At 40.8% G+C, this 27,688-nt stretch overlaps 1 protein-coding gene across 1 annotated transcript; it reads right to left on the bottom strand.

Moving 5' to 3' along the window:
• Positions 1-9,689: 9,689 nt before the first annotated feature.
• LOC307155511 (nucleotide-binding oligomerization domain-containing protein 1-like) lies at positions 9,690-26,202 on the bottom strand. The gene is made up of 8 exons (XM_079866201.1): positions 26,144-26,202; positions 22,870-23,131; positions 21,114-21,137; positions 20,857-20,927; positions 18,853-19,204; positions 17,154-18,765; positions 10,956-11,333; positions 9,690-9,791 (listed from the first exon to the last, which is right to left on the bottom strand). The coding sequence occupies exons 5-8, from the start codon at positions 19,184-19,186 to the stop codon at positions 9,746-9,748; spliced, it is 2,370 nt and encodes a 789-aa protein (XP_079722327.1). The 5' UTR covers positions 19,187-19,204; positions 20,857-20,927; positions 21,114-21,137; positions 22,870-23,131; positions 26,144-26,202; the 3' UTR covers positions 9,690-9,745.
• Positions 26,203-27,688: the final 1,486 nt, after the last annotated feature.

The following is a 27,688-nucleotide window of genomic DNA, read 5'->3' on the forward strand; positions in this document are numbered from 1 at the left end:
ATCTAGCGCTGAAATGTGTTTTTTTTAATCAAGTGATCACAGTGCTCGTTGCCGCTGCGATCAGTGGCGCTGATACAGTGTTCTCTTGTGCCTCACGCACACACCGCACAGTCTTCACTCGGACGCGCGCTTCAATCCGTTGTGGAGACTCTCTATTCGTTCCGGTGAAATCACAAAACAAAATTCACACAAATCTGTCCCTGCTTGATTAATACAACCACTGATAAACATAATCGGTTTTGATGAAAAAGAAAAAATATATACGAGTGCGGATTAGAACTCAGAACCTATGACACGCTTGGCAAAAGTTCTGCCACTGGACCATTAAAGTACATACATAAAACAGTCGATCTATGTATTCACGTGAAAAAAACAACATATAGTGGAGTAGATCTCATTTAATGTCTAAGTAAACCCAGTGTACTATTTAAATCGATTGCTGGACATCGTAATGTTATTCTACATACATCTGATTTATGATTTTGCATTGTATTAGCACGGGCACGAGGCTACATTGCGCATGCGTCGAACCGTGTGACGCACACACGCTTCGAACCAAGACAAGCGAACCGAACGGTTCAGATGTTTTTTCATGTACCGTGCCACCCCTAGTAGATATATATATATATATATCAACAAAATAAATACTTATTAGTAACATGAAAATGACCTTTCTTTGGGAGGGTTTGCCTTCGCCATGCTTCCTGGAAGTAGGGGTAGGAATTTGACAGCCTCATGTGACAGGAAGGATGTGAATACCTTTTTTTTCTTTTCTTGAAATCCTTTATTTGGTTGTTTGCTTGCATGTCATTGAGACATTAAACATGGATAACATCTAGAAAAATACTTACAAAAGGAAAATGACAACTATACTGTGATGAGGTTCAGTACTTTGTAGTGAGGGAAGGAAGAAGACAAGGGGTCGGCGATGACTGGGACTCTCGTTTTATTCACTCAAGTTGAAAACATAAACAAAAAGGTGCGCACGTAGCGCGTTCACCGTGCAACAACACAGCATAAACTCAGTCAATAATTCAGAATATAAATCGTCAGCTTCTCTCTCAGTCGGCAGCAGCACACGAGGTCCCAGTCCCTCTCTCTCCCTCTCACTCTCTCCCGGTCGTGTTCATATCCGGTCTCTCCAAGCCAATTACTAAAATCAGGCACAGGTGTTCATCATCTGCACTTGACCTACTTACTCACCGCTCGCTTCCTTCCTCTCTCTCCCGCTACAGACTCCGCAGAACCACGCCCCCCTCGCCACATACCCCCACCGCCCGACTCAGGCCGGGGAGCCATCCGGCCTGCAGCCTCCCCCCCCCCCCCCCTCCTCCTGGAGAGGAAGTCGGCCACAGCCATCTGTGCACCCGGCCTGTGGATCAACGGGTGATCCGCGCGTTGGTATCTTTCATGCGGTGGAGCCATTGCAGGGGAGCGTGGTCCGAACAGAGGGTGAACTCCCGCCCCAGGAGATAATACCGGAGGGTGAGAACAGCCCACCTGATGGCCAAACACTCCTTTTCTATGGTGCTGTACATCGTCTCTCTCTTCGAGAGCTTCCGACTGATGTACAGCACCGGCCGCTCTTCACCCTCCACCTCCTGGGACAGGACGGCGCCCAACCCCCTGTCCGACGCATCTGTCTGTAACATAAAAGGGAGAGAAAAGTTAGGAGCATGTAAGAGCGGTCCGCCACACAGAGCAGCCTTTATCTGGGTAAAAGCCTGCTGACACTGCTCCGTCCACCGAACCATATCTGGTGCTTCCTTTTTAGTTAGATCAGTCAGCGGGCTGGCGAGGTCCGAATAATTAGAAACAAACGTTCTATAATATCCCGCCAGCCCCAGGAACTGCCTAACCTCCTTTTTGGTCTTGGGTCTTGGACAAGTCGCAACCGCTGCAGTCTTATCAATTTGGGGACGCACCTGTCCATGACCCAAGTGGAAACCCAGATATCTGACTTCCACACGCCCAATTGCACACTTCTTTGGATTGGCCGTGAGCCCAGCCCTTCTCAGCGTCTTCAGTACAGCGCGCAAATGCTGCATATGTCGCTGCCAATCACCACTATAGATGATGATATCATCCAGATAAGCAGCGGCATATGCAGCATGCGGCCGGAGAATTCTGTCCATCAGACGCTGAAAAGTCGCTGGAGCCCCGAACAACCCGAACGGAAGAGTAACAAATTGGTGTAATCCGAACGGCGTTGTGAAAGCTGTTTTTTCTTTGGTCATGGGAGACAAGGGGATCTGCCAATAACCCTTAGTTAAGTCCAGTGTCGAATAAAAACGAGCAGTAGAGATTGGGACTTTGAACTCACTTCTGGACCGAGATCCTCCTCTCCGCTCACTACCATCGCCAGCATCACTGATAATTTTTTTAGTAGGTTGAGGTGATATATTTGATGTGCTCCGCCCCTATCCGTTCGAGCTACCTCATAGTTGAGATCCCCAACTCGCCGTGTGACCTCAAAGGGTCCTTGCCACTTCGCGAGTAATTTTGAACTTGAAGTAGGGAGTAATACAAGCACTTTATCTCCCGGTGCAAATTGACGCAGTCTAGCCCCCCTGTTGTACAGCCGACTCTGTTTGTCCTGTGCCTGTAACAAATTCTCCATAGATAGCCGCCCCAACGTGTAGAGTTTTGTTCTCAGATCCAGGACATACTGAATTTCGTTTTTACTATTAGAAGGTCCGTCCTCCCAAGTCTCTCTAAGGACATCCAACACCCCACGGGGCTGACGTCCATAGAGAAGCTCGAAGGGGGAAAACCCCGTGGAGGCTTGCGGGACTTCCCGTACAGCGAACAAGAGGGGTTCTAGCCACTTATCCCAATTTTTGGCGTCTTCGTGTACGAACTTTCGAATCATGGTCTTTAACGTGCGGTTAAACCGTTCCACCAGCCCGTCCGTTTGCGGGTGATAGACACTGGTTCGGATCGATTTAATGCCCAATAATTCGTAATGTTCGCGAATAGTACGTGACATAAACGCCGTGCCTTGATCGGTGAGAATTTCTTTCAGAATTCCCACCCGGGAGATTAGTTGAAACAGTGCGCTCGCCACGCTATTCGCGGAAATACTGCGGAGCGGCACTGCTTCAGGATACCGTGTTGCATAATCCACCAGGACTAAAGCAAAGCGGTGTCCCCACGCTGACCGTTCTAATGGCCCAATGAGGTCCATACCAATTCGTTCGAAGGGGACCTGCATTAATGGTAGGGGGCACAATGGTGCTTTTGGGTTGGCCGGTGGATTCACCAACTGACATTCACGACAAGACACGCATGTGAATGCCCGGCCAGAAAAATCGGGCCATGAGACGGTTAAGTGTAGCCGTTTGTCCTAAATGCCCGGCCATTGGATTACAATGAGCCGCCTGGAAAAGCATTTCCCGACGGCTTTTAGGAGTCAATAACTGAGTTGTATCTTGTTTTGTCTGGGCGTCTTGGGTCACCCGATACAACTTATCTTTCAAAATTGCAAAATATGGATAGGAGAGCGGTTGTTCAGGGTGAAGAAGCTGACCGTCGATAGAGCCTGATCAAATGCATTTTTCAGCGTTTCATCCTGGGACTGTTCCAGGGGAAAATCATCATGCTCTGTGAGGATTGTTTGCTCTGGAGCATTCTGTTCCCCTGAAACAGACCCCAGAGGTTCCGGATCAGCCTCTCCCAACTGGGCAACCGCTATTCTACTCTCATCTCTTTTCCCCCAAGAGGCATCCGCACGTAAATACCCCAATAATTGATTAAACGCGGGCCAATTGGTCCCCAAAATTATCGGATGCCGGAGGTGCGGGTTAACTGCCACCTCTACACTATGCTTTTCTCCCCTAAATTGAATTTCCACAGGCAAAATAGGATAATTCACCACTTCCCCGTGCACACACCGCACCTTAACCATGCGGCTATTATCCAATGCCCTAGGTTGAATCAGGCTTTGATGTATGGAGGATTGGTTACATCCTGAATCCACCAAAGCCTGATAGGTACCCCCCTTGATACTCACTGGTATTTGGTACAGGCCAGCTTGATCAAGGGCAGCCTGTGGCGCGTCGGGGACCCGGATCAGTGCCCCCACCTCCATCACTGGACACCGGTCGATGAAATGACCCGGATCCCCGCAACGCCAACAGGCCGGCCCAGACTTTACCGCCACCCTGGCGGCAGGAAGTGGGTCAAGTGATTGGCGTGGAGAGAGCGGCGGGGCACTTTGGGTTGCGAACAGCCCAGGGGTCGAGCTCCCTCCCCTGGGAGGTGCCCTGGGCGTCACCGTTGGTTCCGTCGAAAAGCCCGTCCTCCACCTTGGTGCTGACTTCGGCTGGAACCCTCCACGCGTCCGGGGAAGTGGCACAGGCCTAGGAGAGAGAGAGGGAGAGGGGGGAGAGAGAGAGAGAGAAGCAGATGGAAGGGGTTCGCCGACCCCTGGGCACGCCACCATCTGGTCCTCCGCCAGCTGGATGGCCTGGTTCAGCGACGTCGGGCGGTGGCACTGGACCCACTGAGCAGTCCTCCTCGGTAGTCTAGCTACAAACTGCTCCAGTACCACACAATCGATGATTCCCTCGACGTCGCTTTGGTCGGCCATCAGCCATTTGCGACAGGAGTCCCGGAGCTGTTGTGCCATGACGAAGGGCCGGCCGGACTCTTCCAGGGTCAGCGACCTGAACCTCTGTCGATGTTGTTCCGGAGTCCGACCGACCCGCTGGAGGATGGCACGCTTGAGGTCTTGGTAGACCAGGAGATTCTGGACTGGCAGTTGGTGTGCGGCTAGCTGCGCCTCTCCGGACAGCAAAGGGATCAGCCACATTGGCCAGTCCGCTTTGGGCCATCCCCGATCCTCCGCTGACCTCTCAGACAGGTCCAGAAACTCCTCTGGATCATCTTGTGGACCCATTTTGTTGAGAGGCAGCTGTGATGATGTGTCTCTTGCTGGGGGGATGGCCCGAACCTCCCGGTCTACCCAGCTCCGGAACAGCTCGCGGTCTTCATGCTGGGATCGGAGGAGTGCCTCGAACCGCTTGTCTTGCTCCTCCTTGATCGCCAGCAGGTGTTGATGTTGTTCCTGGTGAAGACCGGCGAGCGACTGGATGATATCCGCAAATGGCGTTGCTGGCGGGGTCTGCATGGCGGCGGCGTTCTTCTCCCTTCCTGGGTTTCGGCACCAGTGTGATGAGGTTCAGTACTTTGTTGTGAGGGAAGGAAGAAGACAAGGGGTCGGCGATGACTGGGACTCTCGTTTTATTCACTCAAGTTGAAAACATAAACAAAAAGGTGCGCACGTAGCGCGTTCACCGTGCAACAACACAGCATAAACTCAGTCAATAATTCAGAATATAAATCGTCAGCTTCTCTCTCAGTCGGCAGCAGCACACGAGGTCCCAGTCCCTCTCTCTCCCTCTCACTCTCTCCCGGTCGTGCTTATATCCGGTCTCTCCACGGCAATTACTGAAATCAGACACAGGTGTTCATCATCTGCACTTGACCTACTTACTCACCGCTCGCTTCCTTCCTCTCTCTCCCGCTACAGACTCCGCAGAACCACGCCCCCCTCGCCACATATACACTGCGGCAACTATAGTTGCCGGTGGGCTTAATTAGTCCAGTGTTATTTTATTATTATTTATTTATAGGCTATTATACATTTTAGTAATATTTTATTTGCATTGCTATTTGTATTTATGTTTTTTATTTCAGAATGTTTCTGGATGTCATGACGTTTTGTCACTAACTTCTGTGAATTCTGTCTTCATAGAAAACATATACATTACACACTTAATTTGTTCACTTTGCTTGACACAAAATTCAAGAAATTAACCAGATTGTGAAACACAGCATTGCAAACCTACAAGATATTTGAAGGAAAACACCATCTATTTTATGTTTCAGACTGCAAGAAAACTCAACATCAAATATCTTCATAATCTCTAGATATTATGAGAAATTATCCATAAGAGACCGATACATACCATGTCCGGGTTGCAAATTGTGCATACACCAAAATTCTTTTTATGAATATGGTCCATTTCGAAGTGTTTAAATCCAAACAAACAATATTCGTAGATTCTCCTCTTCTCCTGTATTGTTTTGTGCTTGCACAGCGTCATGCAGCACGTAGACTCTGATCAGAGGTGCCGGCGCCGCTGGTTCCATGGCACGCAGTTTGTAGGCTATATTAGCTAATGTCGCAATCCTTTTTAATTAAATTTTTAAAGTTTAATTACAATTCTTATAAAGTCATTATTGAGTCATGCGGTACGACGCTGATTTAATTTAGAGTATTCTTTCTCAATTCAAAGTCACATATCGGCCGAAAAAAAAAATCACAACACAGGAAAACCCTGATTGTGTTATGCATTACATTCATTCAGCCGCAGAGCATTGTAATGACATCGAACCTGGTCTGTCCTAACACTGGAAGACGGTACCAAAATCTAGCGCTGCAACAACTCGCTAATTAAAGAAAAAAAGGAATATAAATTAGCTCAACTTACCATATGCTTATTTTTAGTTGGAAAACAGAAGCTCACTCTTCTTAGTCCGGTTGTTGAGAAGCATGGGCGAACCTTTAATTATTCAAAAGCAAGCCAAAATATATAATTTTACATTTTGAGTGACAGACAAGTAGAAGGGTGGGGGCACATTGTGGGGGAGGGGGGCAATCAGTTTTCAGGAGGGGCCAGTGCCATGGGACATGACGGTGGAGCCAGGTCTCTGTAAACACCATCAAGCACTAGTCGCGATACTCAAGCGCAAGTTTATGCGCAGCTCCTCTATTTTGTTCCTTAAAGACCGCACGTTGCTCAAAATCATGGACAGCAGACGTTTCGGAGACGGAGACGGTTTCCTCCTCTCTTTCGTCTTCTTCGGGGTCGCGTCGGATGAACACTTTTCCTTCTGACATCCTCAGGTATGTCTGTGGATAGCGTCGTCCTTGCAGGCCTCAGTGAAAGCAGCTCCGCTCTAGTGTAGCACAACGATAGCACGCCAACAGAGCGTGCAGGTGTCACTCGATTCAAAGCGAAAATCTCCGCTCCGATCAATACCAGCAACAAAAACTGTGCCAGAATCGTCCTCATTATGATTCATTAATTAACTTAACTTGACAACTGTAACTTAAGACAGCACTAATAACACGTAGACAACAGATGATAGACATGGGGTTTTCGAGAGTCTCTGCCACCCCGCCAACTCCATGACTGGAACACATCCGTTAATGATGCAGCTTCGGCAGCAGTTTCAGGGCCTCGCTCACGGATCCATACCTGGAGCTCAGGAGAGAGCATTCGGAGATACTGCTCAAGAATAGTTAATTCTCCAATTTCTCTTTTACCTTTTGGTCGAATCCACTTCCCATACAACTCCTTCAGCCTGGCATACAGCTCTTTGGGACTCTCAGATGATTCAACTTCCAGGAAACGAAATCTTTGTTGACAAGTGTCTGAATTAATGTTGTACTTTCTCAGAATAGCCGACTTAACACTATCATAATTAATGAATCACTCGATTCAAAACGAAAATCTCCGCTCCGATCAATACCAGCAATAAAAACTGTGCCAGAATCGTCCTCATTATGGCCAATACACACGAGTCCATGTCGCCAGCAGAGCAGCGCCACCATTAATCAGTGTTTTCATATCTCCTCTCACTTACCATGCGAGTTATGGCACACTTAGGTCATTGTGCTATTGAGCTTCCTGTTGCTGGCATATATAACACTGTGACACTTAAAAACAGGAATAAAATTACCTTTAATGTTTGTCCAGGAAGCTGAAAATACAGGTTGTGTGAGATGCTTCAGGAAGTATATTCTTCTGTTGATCTTTTGTCAGTATCTGTTAAACTGCACAAGCTCACATTTAGCAGCAATGACTCTGCAGAATATAAGCCACATTCTTACCACATGCCTCTGCTTCTTGCCCAGGATGCTTCAAAGAAATGCACAAAACAGGTTTTTTTTTCCAGCTTAATTTGTTATTTTAATTTAATAATTTTTTACCACCTAAAAAATACACATTCACATTTTAATAAAATAGATGAATTTTCCAAAGTACTTTTTAATTTATTTAACTTACAGTAATGTCCCAAGTGTGGTACAGCTTGAGGTACTTGTTGGTTAAGCTACGCTATAGTGAGTATTATAACTGAACCACTCAAATTGGGACATTTTCATAAAGTGCCATGCTGAATAACAACTACATGTTGTATCTGCTACAATGTAACTATATGTAAACTATATGCCTGCTTACACAAATTATTATCTATGCACTTGTTTTAAGGTACAGTACTGCCAGAGAAAACCATGCAATGTAATAGTAGTTAGAACAACAGGCAACAGCTTGATGGTGTGAGATAATAGAGATCTTAAGAGTTCACATTTGTCAGAAGTAAAAATGAATTATGTGCTCCACAAAAGCTGTTGATGTCCTTCGGATGAGACGTTAAACCGAGGTCCTGACTCTCTGTGGTCACAAAAAATACCATGATGTCTTTCGAAAGAGTAGGGGTGTAACCCCGGCATCCTGGCCAAATTTGCCCCTTGGCCTCTGTCCATCATGGCCTCCTAATCATCCCCATATATACTGATTGGCTTCATCACTGTCTCCTCTCCACCAGTAAGCTGGTGTGTGGTGGGCGTTCTGGCACAATATGGCTGCCGGCGCATCATCCAGGAGATGCTGCACATTGGTGGAGGTTGAGGAATTTCCCCCTTCTATGTAAAGTGCTTTGAGTGCAGAGAAAAGCCCTATATAAATGTAAAGAATTAATTATTATTATTATTATTATAGTTAATGAAAAGTGGCCTTTTCTACTCAGAAGCCTCAATTGATGCCTTGAAGAAAGATTTGGAAAGCTGCAAGTGAGAGGAACAGGACAGAAAGCGTAAAAGAGACGGAAGAAGATACATGTGACCCATTAGTGGCAGCTTGGGTTGAGTTGGTGCTGGTTGTAGTTGCGCTTGTGGAGCTTGTGGAGCTGGTGGCTTTTGGAGGGATAGGGCCCACCACAGTTCTCAGGAATGATTCAAAGCTGGAGGTTTTAGTTAAGACCTGGATATCTTGACGGAGAGCAGAGCGGGATCTGTAACTTGTCAAAACAGCAGCATGGATCCACGACAGACCCTGCTTACACATCAGCGGACCCCCTTGATCACCCTGTGTGTGTGTGTGTGAGAGAGAGGGAAATATTTACTGAATGTTACAAAATTTACAAAAACATATATTTATCACTTATCACACTTGTCACAAATATATTTAAATAGAAAACAGCTTTTTTTAAATTGGGATAATTTCCCATTACTATTTTATCATAATAATTCATGTAACTGTTATACTTTATTTTATATTAAATAAATGCAGCCCTGGTTAGTTTTATGGAAATAAGTTAATGAAAAAGGCATCATGAACTAACAATGAACAACAATTTTTGTTAATTTTATGTTTTATGTTTTTTGTTTAATGTTAATTTAGAATATACAATGTTCATTGTTAATTATTTTTTGTTCATAATTCATTAAGTAGTTAATACAACTTGAAATGTATTAATATAGAATTTAATATGAATCTAACTTGATCTAAACATATTTTAGTTCAAGTTACCTAATGCATTAAATAATAATAAACTAAACCTTATTGTAAACTGTAAATATATTATATTTCCTTCCTGTTTTAAACAGAATTAACTTGCCTGCTGTAAGTTCAAAGAACTTGTGCAAATACTGTTTCTTTGTTGTTGTAAGTTTTCACAATCCACAATAGAGGTCTTGAATTCCTGAAGAGTTTGATTCACTATAAAAGAAGGAAAACAACTTAAAGTTTGGAAGACATGGAAAAAGGATAAACATTATAATAATCTAATTTTAGCAGTTAGTGTAATGTTTCAAAGCATTCACACACACACACACACACACACACACACACACACACACACACACACACGTCTGGTTCACTATCTTTGTGGGGACTCTCCATAGACGTAATGGTTTTTATACCGTACAAACTGTACATTCTATCCCCTTACACTGCCCCTGCCCCTAAACCTACCCATCACAGGAGACATTCTGCATTTTTACTTTCTCAAAACAACTCATCCTGTGTGATTTATAAGCCTTTTGAAAAGTGGGGACCGCTGGCTGGTCCCCACAATGTAGGTGATCTCAGGTTTACTATTCTTATGGGGACATTTGGTCCCCACAATGTAATATAAACAAGGGCACACATACACACACACACACACACACACACACACACACACACACACACACACACACACTATGCACCAAAGAATAAGTGCAAGTATTATTTCTATTGATATTTAGATGCGTTTAAGATTGTCTGACCCTGCCTTAAGGTGATTTGATTCTTTGCTGGCTCTCACAGATTAACTGTTTGTGATATTTGCCATTCTGTGATCTCCTCTCTCTTTCTTTCTTTACTTTTTGTTATTCTGTATATATGTATTCTCTTTTACGTGTAGTTGTATGTATTTACGGTTTCATTTATTAAAAACTATTATACGCTTGATTGTCTCTGTTGCTGCTCACAGATCATAGTCACTGAAATGTTTGATCTTTAGCCATAAGCTTTTACACTGTTGAGTAGGCTACTTTAGCTAGTAATCTAATAGAACAGAAAAGTTATTCTTCATGACCAGAAGAATAATCTTTCTCAAGAGTTGATAAGAAGATCGTACCGTTTATCTTTTTGAGCTAATTTGCTACGAATGTTAGTTGAGGTTTCTAGAAACTGTCAGTTTATTTTTCCTGACTATTTTCCAGCTTCTCTGTGACCCCAAGAATAAGGTTTTTGTTGTTTTTCCAATCAATTTTACACATTTCTACATCTAAAGGTAAATACAAAACAATATTTTTTTTAATGATTCATAATAGTACACAAAGACCTACTCCAGCTTTTTTAAACATGTTGAGCAAAAGGCTGTACAGTATCAGGTACCTCAGCTGTGAGATGTAGGACAGACACTGAAGGAAACTCTTCATTTCACTCTCTTCCTCTGAACATCTTCTCAGCTTTACTGGTTTCTTCTCTGTCTGGAGTTTCAGCACTTCCAGGAGGACGGAGGTCTTTCTCTGTGAGAGATCTATGATCCAGACATCAGGTAACTGGAAAACTGACTGTAATGCTGGAAGGAAACTCCTGCCTGTTCGAGTCTCATAGTTCTTCACATGTGAGTAAAGATCCAGCAGGAAATCACACAGTTCTGGGTTGTTATTGTGTCTCACGTCAAAAGAGGAGCAATTGCACTGAGATGCTTTATGGAAGAATTCTTGAAAGAATGCGATTTGCTTCAGTGGTTCTTTCCAAATCTTTAATCTGCAACACAGAAATCATATATCAATAACAACAACACTAATAATAATAATAATAATAATTTTAAATGATAACAATTAAGCAAATTAATAAAGAAATACATTACTATTAGTTAGGGAAAGTTAGGAATTTTTTTGCCAATCTGCAAAAAAATTTCTTACCAATAGCTTTTTTTACCATGTGTTCCTATAGGTGTCTAGTAACACCTCCCAATTTATCCACGGCCAAATCCTCGGGGAAACGCCTGGAGAGGCAATCAAAGTTGGGGTGCCCAGACGTCCTGGGTAAAAATAATGATTTAAAAAAAAAAAATAATTTCAATATTACCTTTTGAGATGTCTAACTAGGGGTTTTTAGGGGTGCCGAATCTATCCCAGCCATTAGTTTTGAGTAAAAATGACTCCAAGTCCATACAAAAACCACATAAAAATGGTTTTATTGAACAATTACAAAACAAAACTTACTAAATCGGTTTAAGGTCAGACACTACAGGTGAATAGAGTCAAATTTTTAACTAGCAGATATCACCATGAAACTTTCCCAGTTGATTACCTATATTAAGATGAGAAAAAAATGTATTACAAGTTTTCTGTAATTTAATTTTTAAATATGCAAATTAGGCAATATCTAATTAAATATGCGCTAATTTGCATATCTTTTAAAAAACGAAATCTGAGTATTGGATAAAGCCAGGTTAAAAATTATTTCCAACTGTCAGATCCAAATATGGTCATTTCCTTTTTATCAGCAACCAATTGTGAAAGTAAAAGGGCTGAATGCGCAATCTCATTGGCTGATGATAAATCTTTAAAGGCCATTTTCTCAAAATGACTTTTCTCTCATACTCCAAGTCTGAAATCTCCACTTCAGTAGCACCTATATACACCAAACTCTCCAGTCTTGTACCTAGTTATATTATGAAGACATATACAGAGGGATTTGTAAATATATTATTCCTAGCCTGATTTATATTACATTTTATTCCAAAAAAACATGGCGAAAATCATTTTTTAAGGCTATTGACAGTATTTTCGGATTTACAGGATAACAAAAGTAGATATCCATAAATCCCTCAGTAATTTTTTTCCCATCTAATATGTGAACACAATGAAAAAATAATTTTTAACCTGGCTTTATCCAATACTCAGATTTTTTAAAAGATATGCAAATTAGCGCATATTTAATTAGATATTGCCCAATTTGCATATTTAAACATTAAATTACAGAAAACTTGTAATACATTTTTTTCTCATCTTAATATAGGTAATCAATTGGGAAAATTTCATGGTGATATCTGCTAGTTAAAAATTTGACTCTATTCACCTGTAGTGTCTGGCCTTAAACCGATTTAGTAAGTTTTGTTTTGTAATTGTTCAATAAAACCATTTTTATGTGGTTTTTGTATGGACTTAATTTTTAGCCAAAACTAATGGCTGGGATAGATTCGGCACCCCTAAAAACCCCTAGTTAGACATCTCAAAAGGTAATATTGAAATTTTTTTTTTTTAAAAATTCATTATTTTTACCCAGGACATCTGGGCACCCCAACTTTGATTGCCTCTCCAGGCGTTTCCCCGAGGATTTGGCCGTGGATAAATTGGGAGGTGTTACTAGACACCTATAGGAACACATGGTAAAAAAAGGTATTGGTAAGAAATTTTTTTTGCAGATTGGCAAAAAAAAATCCTAACTTTCCCTAACTATATGGCAATAATTATATTGAACTGTAATATAAAGGCATTTAATAATAATAATACAATTTAAATGTACAGAACATCAGTAACATTATAATACTAATATTTATGACTTAATTTCTTTGGTTTCAAATGTTATTTTGGGGGAGACCTTAGAGCTTCTCTTTAGTTCATAACAAATATCATTGCAGAAAGTTGCAACATATTGCCTTTTTAAACGCATGTTACAAGCGACCCAAACTTACAGCACTAGCAGAGAAGAGTTAGTGTGAGCCAATTTTTACTGACAATAGACGTGTTAAAAGTCGGCATGAAATGGAAGTTGTGACCATTCTTTTTTCCCCCATATTGTGACATATATCCAAGTAAACGGGAATTGCTTGTTGGATTGCGGTTTGCTACTGCTTTGATCTCATGTGAGTGACAGGAGGTTGCTGGAGTTTATTTTCCCGTCCTCACGCCAGTAAACACGTCATCAGAGAAGAGATGAGATGTCAGTGCGTGGAGGAGGGGAAGGTATTCTGAATATAGATTACGAGGGCACATGATTTAAAAAAAAGTGATGTGCACAAATAAATATTTCATAATAAACACTGCAATATTCCATTTTGATTTCATGGTGACTTTAACTTTAACTAACTAACCCTGGCTGAGATGCTAAGCGTGTTCTGCACTCAATCGCTGATGGCACCGTCCGCTAGCTTGTGCAGTCCTGACGTTTTTCTTGCATTTTGCGCTGTGGGTTGTACCATAGCACATGGGGTGGCCGCAGACTGTTTTACATCGTTTATAGTCTCCTGCGTGGACGTCGAAAAGAATATAGTTTAAAAGGCAAACACAGAGAATTACCTTTATTCGCAATTGCTTTTGTGCTAAATTTAAAATCCTTAAAAATGCAATAGTGTGAATCTTACCTCAGCAAATGACCTCTCGTTGTATCTATCCCCAGCCAGTTGTGGGGTAGATTTTAACTACTGAACTCTTTGTATTTGACATTAAAGGGATACTTCAGGATTTAGCGTTAAGCTTTGTATTAGTAGAAAACCTGTAGTATTTTCAAATTACCGTGCTTTCCACCCTCATATCCCCCTGAGTTGAGAGATTTGTTTTTTTTTGTCAGGAAAAAATCCTCCGATGACGCAAAAATCGTCATTTTGCGTCATCGGAGGATTTTCTGGCCAGAGGCTAAAGACTACAGCCAGTAGTAGGGGCTGTCCCGCATGTTTTCAACCCGCCCATAGAGGGTGGGATCTCACTCACAGAATGTACACATATGCCGCGTTCCAGGCAACCTGTAACCCGTGTTTTTCTAACTCGTAACTGGGAGTACATCGATCTAGTACGAGTTCACGGGTGGGAAGTCACGGGTTTGACTGCCGTTCCAGTGCACTTTCACGGGTATAAGGTTGGAAAAACACGGGTTACAGGTTGCCTGGAACGGGGCAATAGTTTCAGCCGTCTTTCTTTGGAAGCTAAGCTAGCAGGCTCTTGTTCTGTGGAGAAAGCTGAGTAGTAGGGGTTACTATCCTCTTTTTCCCAGACATGTCCGGCCGTCGAGATCGTGCAAAATGTTCAAAAAAATTCGGCTTTTGCTTTCTGCGGTCGCCATTCATTGTTTACATGCACACCTTTTGTTTCAGTCTAACTGAATTCATTCCGATTGGTGAATCTGAATGTAGTGTTTACATGAACGCTAAACAAGTGATCGGTTGATGTGCGTTTTAACATTGCTAAGAAAATTCCCGCTCCTCCGTGAGAGATATGAGACCGCTGCGTCTCAGTAATCACGCCACCGGCCTCGCGCCGTTCTCCCGCGCCCCTCAGCCTCGTCCTGCTCGCCACAGTAAACATAATGAATGGCGACTGTAGAACGCAAAAGCCAAATCCCGGACATTTTGGCCGATCTCGAAAATCCCGGGCAAACTCGTCACGGAGACTCACTAGTAGCCTAACCTTGTTGTTTTCAACTGCGCTCTCTAATCGGTAGGCGTGGCTTGGGAGTGGCCTCCTAGGGCAGCGAAGCAAGTGCATTCTGGGAGTTGTTGTCTTTCATCCACATAAGCCAAAAATACATTTTCTGGCTTTTCTCAGTCTAGAAAGCTCCAAATTCAAACATTTCTTCACATTTCTTCTACATAAATGACCTATTTTAAATACACATTCATCTTTCCAGAGGTGAATTATCCCTTTAACTCACATGATCTGTGATTGTTTTGTATATGTCTATGTGAGTTATATTTGTAGCAGACAAATGTGGCTGTCATGTATCACATTTTGAGAGATCTAGCACAAACAGCGGCTGAGTTACAGATGCTCAAACATAAAGTGTTACTTTATCCCCGGTCTCCCCTATGCAAAATATTCAGGCCTACATAGTAAACTCACCAGATACAGATATTTTCACTCGCTAGTGGGCATCATTGTTCGTTTCCACGGCAACATTGAACCTCTGTGCTTCTCGTTCCCTTAAATTCAGCACAGTCATTAACTCAGTTCACTACAATAGAAGCTGTTCGCCCGGGATGAGTTGAGGTTTTATCTTTCTGATAGGTTTATTATCAAATGGCGAATTCCAAAATAATTTGGGTGCCTCAGGCATTCAACAATATAATAAAGCAATAAGTAAATAAATACAAACGGGCAACAGGCAAAACAAGTTGCCGGGCCAGATCTGCCTTACATTTAGCACAGTTATTAACAATAAAAACTATGGCACATCATGTGAAAAAGGTGCTTTAGCCTTTTAAACTATATACTTCTCAACGAGCACACAGTAAACTATAAACGATAACTAATTTAAATGATGTTTGTGCTTTCAGTGTGATGAGTGTGTGCTTCAGATGAACAATGCAATCAATCATCACAGTTTTAAACGTGTCAAAATAAATATTCCCAAAAGTTAAGAGGTTAGTTAATACAAACAGTTAAATTCTGTCTTAATTTACTCACCCTCATGTCATTCTCACACATCACACACACATACATATAATTTGAACGTCTGTGTTTACTACAGTATGTGTGTTGATCAGTAATTATGTTCATCATATAAAGCGATCATGTCTCTTCAGAAGACTAGGATTAAACTGATCGATTGATTTTTCTTTTTTAAAAATGCTTTTTACAATGTTTTTATGACCTTGTTGGATCTTTTAAGTTTTAGGGAAATGGACTTTAAATAGAGGGACAGAAATCTCTCAGGTTTCATAAAAAATTTGATGAATGGAAATCTTATGGGTTTAAAACGACATGGGGGCGAGTGCATAATGAAAGAATAAATACTTATTCTTAAAGGCACACTATGTAGAAATTGTGTTTTTGTCAAACAGCGACCCCTAGAGTCGCTGTGGAATACTTGCACTGTCGTAAATACCCACCCCCACCCTGTACACCGGTACCTGTTCGGTAGGATAAAAGCGTCGGGCATGGAACAGGCAGATAGACTCCGAAGATATTGACCAGGTAATGTTTCACGATTTCATACAAATATTAGGCATCTGCATACTGCATAGTCTACTGAACTACTGATGATGGTAATAGGATAATAATAAGTTTATGTCAAGAGTTAGACTTAGTCGACTCAAGTGTTAGACTCTTAGTCAAGTGTTAGTTAGTTAGTCGACTCTTGTTTTTCCTCGAGCACGATCCCTTTTGCGTTTTCTCTTTTTAGCCTCCTCAGAAGCAGTTTTAAACTTATTCCTTGCCTCTGCCGTGACCAGGAGTCGAGCAGGCGGAAAAATAGTAGCAAAAGCCTTAGCTCCCTGAGTATATAAGAGCCTGTGGCCGTAAAGCGATACGTTCTTCCAGGTCACGTGACCTGGCCAACGATGGTGCACCTTCTCCAAACTTACATAGGCGGTATTTCAAGAGGGCAGCCCCGCTCGGAGCATTGATAGTGTCAAGTGCTGTATATTGGCCTGAGGAATCATTTAAAATAACTCATATGCGTCAACTCTTTAGGTCACAAAGACCGCGGTGTGCCTTTAAGGTATTTATATTACCTTATAAATACAGTAAATGAGTCTTGGAGTGAAAAAAACATATTGCGAATTATTTTTTTACATCCATGATACGTTGTCAAATTTTTTTTTTTTATATTGCTATTTATCGTTTCACCCCTATTCCCTAGTACCTGATCTTGGGTAAGCAACTGAGCATCATGTTCATTCCTGCGTCAGTCATGTTACAGTCCTCCAGATTCAGATAAACCTCTTTATCTCTGGACTGAGGGATCACGTAAGCCAAAGCACAACACTGATGAGGGTCAAGATCCTCTTCAGGCTCAAGCTGATAGTCCATCTTCTCCAGGAACATTAAACACGCTTTAGGAGACTGGAGCTCATACAAGCACTGACACACATAGAGAAGATCAAACTCTTCACTTTCACTCTGAGGTTGGAGGAAAGTTTCCAAAAACTTCTCAATGAACCAGTCAGATGTTTTCTTTATCTGATCCTCTGGGAAGAGACATTTGATGAGTTTAATGTTGTGTTCTCCCAGAAGTCCACATAAGAAACAAAGAACATGTTTCATGTGTTTATTCTCCTCAGTTTGACAGAGTTGTAGGACTTTCTCAATTTCACCTGGATGTAGAAGAAGCCACAAAGCTGAGAAGAATTCCTGCATTGTGTTGTGGAGAAAAGCACAGTACGTTGTCACAGATGTTGGCGAGTCTTTTGTTGTGATCATCTTCAGAAACGCACGAGAAATATCTGTCTTATCACAGCTAATAAGGTTTATGGTTTTCTGCATTGTTGCATTGAATGCCTTTTCCATCCAAAAATAAACCTGATCTTTGTTGTCTTTCAAGTATTTATCTATTTGCTCAATTTGGTTCTTGCCAGCAACACGGAAAATGTGGATGTACATTTCCGTGACTGTGTTTGGATGGTTGAAAACGTTGTCGTTTTTAAATTTAATCAAGTCTACGATCATGAATGCATACATTGGCACATGGCTGAGACTGAACAGCTCTTGATTCTTCAAAACAACATCTAGAAGAACAGGATTGTGACCCAACATCTTCTGATGGTAAGCTTTGATAGACTCTTCACTGAATCCTTGGACATACACTTTCCGTGTCGGCCAGTCACAGAAAAGTGGATCATATTCCACCTCTGATCTGCATGTTATTATAATCTTGGCATCAGGCAGGAGCTCGTGGTTCATGATCTTCCATAAGGTGGAATTTTCTTTTAAATCGACTACGCCATCAAATACAATGACAACATTCTCAGAGTTTTCCTCAATATCTTGAAACACGTCTTTTCTGTCTTTTTCCATTGGTTTTAAATATACGTCAAAGAAAAAAGACTCCAAATTGGCAATGCTAGAACTGTGAGCCAAAGTACTTTCATCAATGTAAAACATGTAGTCCAGCTCTCGGTCATCTTTCTCTGCCCACAGACGCAACATTTCCTGGACAACTGTAGTCTTTCCTATTCCAGGTTTGCCTATGAGGAGGATGTTCTTATCTTGGCATCTCAGCAGATCCACAGGTGAAAGTGCTTGTTGCACAGTAGGAATGTAAGAGATCAGCTTTTTGGGCCGTGGCTTTTTGCATTTTTTGTTTTTCCATTTTATTTTGCATTGAGAAGTTTTCACCACAGAGTCTGTCTCTAAAACAACAGGTATAAAATGGAAATGTACTTGTGCCTTGTCATCCCAACATTCTCTTTGGTTCTTGAGAATCCTTTTTGCTTTCTTTTTGAGCGCTGTTTGGTAGTTTTGACAGGGCTTTGTACCTGAGACAGCAACAAAAACCAAGATTTGTATTGAAATGTGTTAATTTACTGTCTTTTTATTGAAATGTTTTTCATTTATCTACTCACCAAATGAATAGCTGACCTCTGTATCTTCCCATCTGAAGGGAAAACAGCTGATCCAGGAGTGTAAATCAGGATGTAATGTCCTCTTCTTAGTGACATCCAAAATCCTGAGTAATTCATAGCATGCCATTTGCCCTTTCTTAATGACCCAATCCAATATACATCTGGCTTTATCAAACTCTGTCATCTGGGCTTTGAGATCATCGACCTCATCGTCATTGAAAACCCTCTGCTGATAAAGATTCTCAATGATCAGAGGAAGGTTCTTCATATGGGTCACCAGGTTTCTCCTGGCGTTTTTGAGGAACTCAATAGCAGATTGCCGTGCACACGCCATGCTGCAGGCCTTTCAAACCTGAGGTACAAGACAGAAGTTTAAGCATTTTCATGGAACAGTATTACATGTCTTAATCATATTTATGACATATTTAATAGGCTATTTTGACGAAGACAGACAAATCCTTTCTCATCAATCATTTTCTTACATTTCTTCCTTGAGTCATATTGAGTGTTTGCTAGTTGAATAGCCTGCTATTATGAAAAAAACGAGGTCAACCAGAAGACGATAAATGAAATTTATTGAAGATTGAAGATTGGACAATTGATGATTATTAAAGAGATAACATGTGTTGCGTAAATGAAAATGAAGTTGCATTAAAAGAAACAGTCTAGGAACAGTATATGAATCTATGAACAGTATAGGCTATGACCAGGTTTAAAGGAGGCGCGGTCGCAAGGAAACACTTGTTTCAACCGTCCCGACCGCGCCTCCTGTCATTTAAACCAGGGGTCCGTTCTTCGTACGTCGCTAACTCACTTAGCTGGATTTGATTGTTGGCGATTTGGCATGATCTTGGATTGTTTGGTTCTTCAACGCTCATCCTGGACTTGCTGTCATAGCAACATGTGCGCAAACTTAAACCTGCTCGGGAGCAGGCTTATTTCATATTGACAGGATTAGATCCCGGCTTCATAAGCAGAGCTGATACGGGAAGTCCAGCTCAGCGCGATAGTGCACTTTCTTTCTGAGATATATATTTTTTCTCGTGATTCGTGAGATTGACGTTTTTTGTTGCTTTTATGTTTAAAAAAAAGTTGTTTTTTTGGGGGGGGGTTTTTGTGGCATTTCCAAGCCACTTAAGACCCAATGTTGTAAAGCAGGGTTTTTTTTTGTTTTTTTTTTAGGCTATCATAATTTTTTATGACGATCATACAATCATGACCATGCCGATTACAGATATGTCACTCAGGCTTCACTAACGTGATTGGTACCATATAGGCTACCATAGACTGCCATCAAGGCCTCAATGAAGGGGATTATGTGAACAGAAAGGGGATTCACAATTTAAATGTGCAGCCCAGTTACTATTGTGATTCTTAATATTCCAGATTAGTAATATTATATCAAATAAAAAAAAGGCAGTTGACTAAAATCTTCCATATCACAAATGTGAAAGCTAAATGGCCAGGATCTGTGCATGACTTAAGAATTTTCAGAGATTCACATTTATGCACATTATTTGAAAGTGGTAAGAAAAGTTCCACAATTAAATATCAAGCTCACTGTATTACATACACTTATGCTGATCCTAACAGAACTGCATTTGTTCATAGGTGATAATGACATGTTCCTGCCTGCAGACAGGTGTTTTATGACCCCATTCCCTGACCCAAACCAGTTACAATGCAGCTCTAGCCAGGACAAGGGCACAATGAAATGAACTTTGGCTAAAAGGGAAGATTTCAGTGTCTGAAAAGTCTGAGGGTTGCACACCTGACAGGGCCTGTGACATTGTTGCATGTGCCATATTACACAACATTGCCAAAAAAAAAAAAAAACACTTTTCATTAAATGTTTAATAAAAGACAAATATGCTTAGTTCCTTGAGTTTTATTTCAATTGTTCTTTGTAAAGAAAAGCCAGTGGTCAAGTGCCTGCAACAAGAGATATTAGACACATGCCTCATGCAACAAATAAAAAGGAAAAGTTGGCTATACACTGCCCACCTGTAGGCCTATGTCTCCTCTGTCTGTGCAGACTCTTCTGTAGGCCTTTCTGTAGATGTGGAATCCTGCAACTTATATTGCAGCCATAAAGCATACAAGTATAAATTAAGTAAAGTTATTTATGCACTTGCAGGCTAGTTCCTCCATATGACAGTTATCTGAGAGGGTTTATTCTCTGTCCAGTGCAATGGAAACAAATGGACATTACAAAGTCTTATACTTTCTTTCCTTAGGAAAGTTAGAAAATGTCCACTTACTGCACATATTTCAGCCACCACTTTCTTGGGAACAGATACAAGTGTTGGTGTATCATGTAAAAGTGCACAAAAGAGGAAAACACAATGTCATTACAATGAACTACACTGGGGAAAAATGTGATCAATAACTCATAGCAAAATATTTTTACATTAACATCAGTTTATCAGTTTTCACTTTCACAAGTCAAAGCAATTCATCATTTCTCAAGATTTAACTGTTGAAATGACTATACGGCCTTAATTTAATGCAGCAAAAATTATTTTACAGTGTAGGCTACTAAGATCTTTTCTATTTTTTTTCTCAGCCTTTTTCTTGGTTGCTTTTATAAACAGACAACCATTTATTTAACAGTGCCTTTTATAAAAGAGACTATAATATAACTAAAAATTACCATTATGTAGAATATTTTTGTACTTCACTTTTATTTGTTCCCATGTTCTAGTGTGGTGACAATGCATTACATACATTACAATGCACAAAGTAATTATGCAATTATTAAAATACAAAAATATAGGCTATTAAGTGATAAAAACATCTAACATGGCCACTTCTAACGGATTTAAATTGTCTGCTACTTTTTGCCAGCCCTCTCTCCTGGCTTTTGCAGACTTTGAGGTGTTCCCTGGCGTTTTGATTAAACATTAAAACTCCGAATAAACTTCGACTATCTCGCTCTGCTGAGGAGAAAAACTGAGCGCGCTCTTTGGCCACGCTGAACAGCCAATAGCAGCGTTGCTGATCAATGTTTCTACTATCGATACATATCCCCTTTTAACCAGCGCATGAACGCGCAATTATCTCAGATAACTCAATCCAGCTATACTAATCATATCCGGCAGGTGTGTTCGAAGAACCGAGTTAGCCAGATCATGATTCGCACGATGATATCATCTTGGATGTGTCATTTGATCTCGGATGTAATAAGCAACGTACGAAGAACGGGCCCCGGGTCATAGCCTATACTGTTGCAGTACTAATACACCTGCCGTATTATCATTACAATGGCATATGAAACAATAAATACAATACAATAAATATGTGTGCCGTGCTGCTTATATTTATCAAGCAGTGAAAATGTAAACGTAGCCCATGCCTGTAATGTATATTGAAATATCGGAAATATGTTTAAAAATCATATCACCGTTATTGAAAAAAATTAGATCGCGATATATATTAATATTGAATTATTGTCCAGCCCAAGGTAAAACATCAACATTTTAAATCTTTAAGTAAACAACAAAAATCCCAACAAACAGCCGCTTTATCATGTTCGTTTTGCGATCTCGCTAGTTTCCAGTGATTTCTTGATGGGTGAAATGACCCGTCAAGAAATCAACTCATGATGCACACATTGGTATTGTAAAGCACAGGGAAAGAGCCAGAGACATCTTGTTCTGGCCAGGGATGGCAAAGCAAATTGAAGATGTTGCCAGTAAATGTGACATCTACAAAAAGCACAGAAACAGCAATTCCCGAGAGCCGCTTGTCACATCCTATCCCAGAAAGAGCTCGGTCGAAGGTCTGAATGGATACTTCACTTCAGAGATGCTGATTATCTCCTCTGTGTGGTCTACTTTTCCAAGTAGCCTGAAACTGCTAAGTTAAATTATATGACAAGTAAGCAAATCATTGCAGTTCTCAAATCAACGTTCGCCAGACATGAAGTTCCAGATGCGCTCTTTCAGATAATGGTAGAGAGATTGTGAGTGCTGAAATGCGTGTGTTCGCAGCCAGCTGGGAGTTCATTCATACTACCTCAAGTCCTGTATTTCTACAGTCAAACGGTCAGGCAGAGAGAAGTTGCTCTCCTGGAGTATAGAAACACGTCATTGGATGGGATAGGCCTTTTCCCTGCGCAGTTATGAAGAAAGCCTGGAAGCAGGAAGAAGTCTGAAATCAAAGATTCTAGTGTCAAAGAAACTGCGGATTCCCAAGGTTTTCAGGCATGTGTGTAATCGACTGAGAAACAGGCAAGTCAGACAAAAGCAGTACTTTGATTGTGAGACAAGAAAGCTACCTGAAATGAAGAAAGGAGAAAGAGTGAGTATTAGACAGGATAGCACCTGCAGTGGTTCTTGACTAACATGAACGACCAGGGTCTTACACTGTTCAAACACCAGACAGTCGCATCTTCAGAAGGAATAGAAGAGACTTGCTGAAAGCAAAGGAAACAGTGTGTCCTTCACCTCAAACTTAAGCTGTGGAAGACTTACCTGTTGTTTCACCAGATTTAGAGCTGAATTCAGAGCAGGAACACAACGTGGACAATAATGCCAGTGCAAGTTGTTAATCTTCTGTGAATGCTACGAATTCACCAGTGAGAAATAGTCAATTTCATTCAATGAATAATGAGAGACTGCCAATATTTGGTAGACCTACGAGAGTGCCTAGTAGGTACCGGGTGAAATACAGTGACTGTATAGGCCTAGTAGGGATGGGACTTTTTGTCGACAAAACGACCGACATTCGACACATGCTCCACTCGACAAAAAAAATAGAGTGTCGACATGTCGAGGGGGCGGGGCTTGTGGGATTTCCAAATTGCATTTTTTTTTTTTTGCTTTTAATTTATTACATTTAATAAACTTTATTTTTATTTACTTTACTTAAGTTATTATAACTTTACTTTAACCTCGGTTCCCTGAGAGATAAGGGAACGAGTATTGCGTTGCAAACGCTATGAGAAAACTCCTTTTCTCGAGAAAAGAACGACCATGGTGTGTAAACAGAAGCAGCAGCGGAAATATGCACGATCCGTGAGTGCTGAAGACGTTCTGCACGGCTTTGATGGGTGCGCAGGAGGACACAAATGGGCGGCGACAGCTTCTTACAGTGGCGGGAGCTTTTTCCTCAGCGCGTCAACAGAAAGAGCGTTAACTGTAGGTACGTACACACCGCCGCCGACTTGAGCTGCAAAGAAGCTCTGGCCGCCCTGTTAAGGACGCTTGTCGAAAGGACGCCTGGCCGGGACTCGCTCTCTCTCTCTGCTCGTGCGTGCGCGCTTAAAATTTCATATTTTGTTATGAACATTCACCCGCCAGTGTGGCGGATAGCCTTTTGAGATTTACTCGCCAAACAGAAAATCTACCCGCATTTGGCCTCAATTTCGGACCCTGATGTAGAATATTTTCCACCCTCCGCATTGCTGCTGCTCTTTAAAAAAAAAAAAAAGAAAAAAAAAAAAGGCCGACAATCCGACAAAAAGTCGACACATGGGCCTCGACAGTCGATTTCCCAAATCCCGTGTCGTTCCCATCCCTACTGTATAGTTCACATTAGTTCTAATGTGCTAAGTATACTTGCAGCCAGACTAATTCAGTATACTTCAAGTGTGTTAATGATTAGTTAACTAGAAGTGTGCTATTTTGAAACAAACAAATTTTGTACTAAGTATATTTTAGTTGTAATTAAATTGTAGTAAAGCATGTGTATTTAGTGTACTTTTGTGTCCTAAACTGGAACAACTTCAAGTATACTTAGTGCGTAAATGTAAAAATGTTATGTAATGTTAAAAATGTAAATATTAAAGTATACTCTCTTTGTGTTACAAGTACAATACAAAATCATAACTAAAAAATAATATATATATATAAGTTTTTTTTTTTTTTTTTTTTTTTTTTTTGCCTGGGATAGGACAGTAGCTAGACAGGAAGTGAGGTGGAAGAGAGAGAGAGAGGGGGGATGGGATCGGGAAAGGTCCACGAGCCGGGAAAAATTCGGGATCCATAGGCACTTGCCCACGAGGCTATCGGTGCCAACCATAAGTGTATACCAAAGTGCACACTTTGTCTTCAATAACAAATGCACATTAATAGACAAATAATAGGCTACTAAGCTATACTTTGTACAAAATACTATTGTATACTATAATATATTTTGAAAATATACTTTCAATGCATTGTTACAATGATCATTTCCAGCACATAGTTAAAATATACCTAAAATATATTTGTAATAAAGTGCAAATAAATACACTTTTAAAAAATAAACAGAATTTTCACTTCAAGTATATTTTTCTAAAATGTATTTTTAGACAATATATTAAAGTACAATTATTTTAAAGTGTGTCAAAAGTTGTGAAAATCGGTAAAAGCATGATGCTAATATACTTTTAATATATTTAAAGATAGTAAAATATTTGCAATGTACTATTGAAAAGGGGAATATATATTTTTGTCATAGGGAAGTCCTAAGAGTAACATAAGTTTATTGTTATATACAACTTTTGTTAACGTTTTTTTTAAAAAGGAGATGTCTTCACGTGTATGATGTGTAGCCTCTCCACGTTGTAATATAATGTAGTGAACGCTGTGAGGCGCTATTGCATCATCATCTTCATTATAGGCAAACACGAGTAACAACCTTGACAACAATTTTTTTACAGTCTATGGTAACAACCAGGACAACAGCCACTTCAGTTCAACCATTTGCGATCTCCTGTCATCAATACATTACAGTGGCATTTATTATGGAATTATATTTAATTATTAAATGATTATGTAACTGTTGTAAATTGAATCTTTAACTCAACGTTGTCATATAAAAAAGTCATACTTCTACAGTAAGTTCCATGACCCTCAAATACACAAAGATAGCCTCGAGATCAGTCTCCGATTCACAAACAAGAGTAAAAACGAAACCGCGTAAATTAATTCGCGTAATTTATTAGTTTCACAGTATATTCTCAAAAGGCTCTGATGGGTGAACAGACGAAGACAATAATACCGTTTGGCCATTCATGCGACGCGATTATAGTTAAACATATGCCTTCAAAGACAAAGGCTACAATTTGGAAATGCCATGAAAGCATACGTAGAAATAAATTAAACGAACTTTCATGAATAAAACTGAAGATGTGCGGATTGATACACTTGGAAGAGTTTGAAAGTGTTTTTTGATCAGACTATTATGACATCGAGTTATGAAACAGTTATGAAATAGAACTGATTAAATTAGATTCCAGCGACACATGGTCCATTTAAAATATCAAACGAAGCAATGTTAACAATTTGGACTGGATATAAATTACCTGCCATTCACCAACAACAAATTCCGAGTTCTAGAACTGTCCAGGAAACTCCACCAGAGCAGAGAATGTCTAATACATGGATTTCTCGGCGACGTCATCACTGCTTGCGCACGCAACCAAGAGGCAAAAGACCCGCGCTCTTCGTACCGGAGTAAAGGGTTTAGGCTAGTAGCATAGTGGTGGTGTTGTCGCTAGTCAAAATGCCAAGGAGTTGTTGCGTGGTCAATTGTACTAACCGAGCCAGTGCTGGGTGTCATATGTTCAACGTGCCTAGGGGGAAGCATGGTTTTGCCAAAAACCGGCGGAGGTTATGGCTTCAAGCCATAAGAAGGGCAGATTGGGGTCCGGATGGTCCGAAAGGAGGTGAGAGTGTCTGCAGCGCACACTTCATAACTGGTAAGTTTTTTGTTTTATAGTTATCTTAATTCTATATCTATGAGTTTGAGTTAGCACTGCATACTCGTCCATGTTCACGTTCATAAATCAATTAGCAGCTAACGTTATCATTAAACAAAGACGTTGCTTTGGTTCAGTGAATCTGGTAGTAGCAGCTAGCTAGCTAGCAGCGCGATAGATTGATCTGTCTCTGTCATTGAGTAAATGTTAATATAAAACATTAAGAAAGTAATTAATGCTAATCTGTCATGTTTTTGTTTTGTTTTTTCTACCAGGGGAGCCATCCTTTGACTGTGATAGTCCAGACTTTGTTCCCTCCATATTCCCTCATAGCAGCATCACCATAGACAGTAGTGGAAAAGTGGCAAGGTCTGTCCGTATTTTGTTACCTTTTGAGTCATTTAAAATATTTTGACCTCATTTATTTGACAGTTTTTCTAACAGTTTCTGTGTCCTGTCTGTATATGAAAAGTTCAGATGCAAAAGCCTCTAAGTGCCATCTGAAATTTTCTTCTAGAATGATCATTTTTATCAAGCTCGTATATTAAAGTTCAGTAATTTCTCTTAAATGGCAATGAAAATTACCTATTAATTGTCATTTAAGTGAAATTATTGAACTTAAATAAACAAGCTTGATAAAAATGATCATTCTAGAAGAAAATTGCAGATGGCACTTAGAGGCTTTTGCATCTGAACTATTCATATATTGTTTTGTTTGCTCTCGAAAACAGCCTAGATTGTTTGCTGATATTTTTATGTTGATATGCCTTCCTCTGCTGTTGTCGTAGGTATGAACGAAAGAGAAGACGGGAGTCAAGGGCTCCTGATGAGACACCTGGTGTCATGCCTGATCTGGAATCAGCTGCAGGTATGCCAAACTCCTAATTTTGATTAATTAATAAACTGACACTTTTAGTTTGTTACACAATGTGTTTGCCCTAGTAAAATTTGTGTGTGTATGTCTCTCTCTCTCTCTCTCTCTCTCTCTCTCTCTCTCTCTCTCTCTCTCTCTCTCTCTCTCTCTCTCTCTCTCTCTCTCTCTCTCGTAGATGAGCTTTCCCCTGAGAGTGCACTCGAAACTAAATATAGAGAGCTGAGTGAGGACTACTCTTCACTGAAAAGGGAGCTGGAGGCTGTACAAGAAGAAAA

Source organism: Squalius cephalus, assembly GCF_949319135.1.
Source record: "Squalius cephalus genome assembly, chromosome: 1".
NCBI classification, from domain to species: Eukaryota; Metazoa; Chordata; class Actinopteri; order Cypriniformes; family Leuciscidae; genus Squalius; species Squalius cephalus.